General features: G+C 47.0%; 1 protein-coding gene across 1 annotated transcript in view; it reads left to right on the top strand.

Moving 5' to 3' along the window:
• LOC122243340 (uncharacterized) overlaps positions 1–2500 on the top strand; it is a 32958-nt gene that overhangs the window by 21817 nt on the left and 8641 nt on the right. The window contains exons 4-5 of the mRNA XM_086554732.1: positions 1–95; positions 1361–1537. The exon at positions 1–95 is cut by the window's left edge and continues 130 nt beyond it. Of these exons, the coding sequence (XP_086410858.1) occupies positions 1–95; positions 1361–1537 (272 nt within the window). The remainder of the gene's footprint in view (positions 96–1360; positions 1538–2500) is intronic.

The raw sequence follows: 2500 nt of genomic DNA, 5'->3' as shown, positions 1-2500 counted from the left end.
AGACGCTCTTACCGAAGAAGAAGAAGGAGGGAGATTGGCCCAACTACGGCATGGCGACTCCGGTCTACTTCGCGGCCAAGGCGTGGCGGAACCAGGTGAGTGGGCTCGGGCTGGTTGAGTAGTGATGGAGGGGGGTGTTGGGGGGTTTGGGGGGGATTGTGGTTGGCGTTTTGGCGTTGGGTTTGGGTTGGGGTTAGGGGATTGTGGTTGTCGTTAGGTTGGTTTTAGGGGATTTGTGGTTGGCGTTGGGTTGGTTTTAGGGGATTTGTGGTTGGCGTTGGGTTGGTTTTAGGGGATTTGTGGTTGGGGTTGGGTTGGTTTTAGGGGATTTGTGGTTGGGGTTGGGTTGGGTTTAGGGGATTTGTGGTTGGCGTTGGGTTGGTTAGGGGGGTATTGTGGTTGGCGTTGGGTTGGTTGGTTTTAGGGGATTTGTGGTTGGGGTTGGGTTGGTTTTAGGGCAATTGTGGTTGGCGTTGGGTTGGGTTGGTTTTAGGGGAATTGTGGTTGAGGTTGGGTTAGGTTTAGGGGAATTGCGGTTGGCGTTGGGTTGGTTTTAGGGGAATTGTGGTTGGGTTGGTTTGGTTTTAGGGGAATTGTGGTTGGTTTGGTTTTAGGGGAATTGTGGTTGGGGTTGGGTTGGTTTTAGGGGAATTGTGGTTGGGGTTGGGTTGGTTTTAGGGGAATTGTGGTTGGAGTTGGGTTGGTTTTAGGGGAATTGTGGTTGGATTGGCTTTAGGGGAATTGTGGTTGGCGTTGGTTTGGTTTTAGGGGAATTGTGGTTGGGTTGGTTTGGTTTTAGGGGAATTGTGGTTGGGGTTGGGTTGGTTTTAGGGGAATTGTGGTTGGGGTTGGGTTGGTTTTAGGGGAATTGCGGTTGGCGTTGGGTTGATTACGGGGAAATTGAGGTTTTGAATTGGTGGCTTATGGGGAAATTGTGGTTGTAAATGGGTTGATCATAGGGAAATTGTGGTTGGCATTAGGTTGATTGCTGGGAAATTGTGGGCGTTAATGAGTCGATGTCCTGAATTCGGTACTTTGATGACTAGTATTATTATCGGGGAAGATAATAATGATAATGAGGTTAAGAATTAGAATTCCTTTGATATTTGTAGTATGAGGATACCGATGAAGTAGGTAACTGATCATAATAACTGTGATATTAAGGTTTACGATGATGACGAAGAATATACTAATAGTTTTCATAATAATACGAATAAAGATAACAATAATTTGTCCGATCACTTAATTGAGTCACGCAAATAAATGAACCTCATTGCTGAACACAATAACCACGCCACATGACTTCGTAACACATACTCTCCCCCTCCAACCCCCCCCTTCCCCCTCCTCCCTCCCTAAGGCCTGGAGCGCGGAGGAATTCTTCCAACAGCAGAAGAAGAAGTCGGTCTTCAAGAGCCACAAGGACTTCCACAAGCTCGCCAAGGAGATCGTGGAGCAGGTGAACGGCCAGCAGGTGGAGAGCTACAGTGACTGGCCCTTCCTCCGCTACTCCCTGCTGCCTATGGTGAAGAGTATGGTGAGTTTGGTCTGTTTTGCTTTGCTCTCTCTCTCTCTATCTCTCTCTCTCTCTCTCTCTCTCTCTCTCTCTCTCTCTCTCTTTGGGGGGGGGGGAGGGGAGGGGAGAGGGTGTCTTTGCTGAATGGGGCGGGGGAGGGTTCTGATAGATAAGTTGGGCCTTTTTTTCCGGTCGGTGGTGCTTATGGTGATGCCTGTGGTGAGTATTGGTGTTCGTATGGTAAGGTCCATTTAGTGAGTTGTTTTTTGGCAGGCCTATAGTGTTTTGTGATTCCCATGATGACGTATATGGTGAGTAATAATGTCCTTACGGCATCTATGGGCCCTTGTTCCCATGGTGTCGTATGTGGTGAGTATTGATGTCCTTACAGAATTCTATGGTCTTCTGTGGTTGCCATGGTGTATTGGCGTCCCCTATAGTGTCCTACGGTGGTGCCTTCTAATGTTGACTTGTGCTGTGTTCTACGATTCTAAAGGTGACGTCAATGGTAAGTGAGGGAGTCTTTTAAAGGACTTCCCTTTTGTCTCGCCGGGTCTTTTACTGCCACTTTCGAGTAATATCTTATGGCCCCGTGGGAGAGAGAAGCGACTGTGGTACCCGGCGTCGTAATTCTTGATGGCGGAGGAACAAAAGTAGAGTAGAAACGGGGGGAAAGGTTTGGCTGTTCGGGTACGAGAATTTTACTTCTTGATGTGTGTGTGTGTGTTGGTTTATATTTTGTATGAGTGTTTGTGGTTGGGGGGGAGAGGGTTTATTTGTGTGTCTGTATATGTTTTTGCGTGTATGTATACTTGTGTGTGTGTAGGTATGTCTGTATGTGTGTGAGTGTATGTGTATTGCAGTGTGTGTGTGTAAGCATGCAGTCTACATTACTTGTACACACCTCTATATATACATGTTCTTATCGCTCGTCCCTAACCTTACCATTAAAAATCTTTATCATCAATATGATTTCTAAGAATA

Source organism: Penaeus japonicus, unplaced genomic scaffold (genome assembly GCF_977035675.1).
Source record: "Penaeus japonicus unplaced genomic scaffold, GWHDUDI00000001_assembly GWHDUDI00000030, whole genome shotgun sequence".
In the NCBI taxonomy this organism is placed as follows: Eukaryota; Metazoa; Arthropoda; class Malacostraca; order Decapoda; family Penaeidae; genus Penaeus; species Penaeus japonicus.
This window is presented reverse-complemented; position numbering and strand designations above follow the sequence as displayed.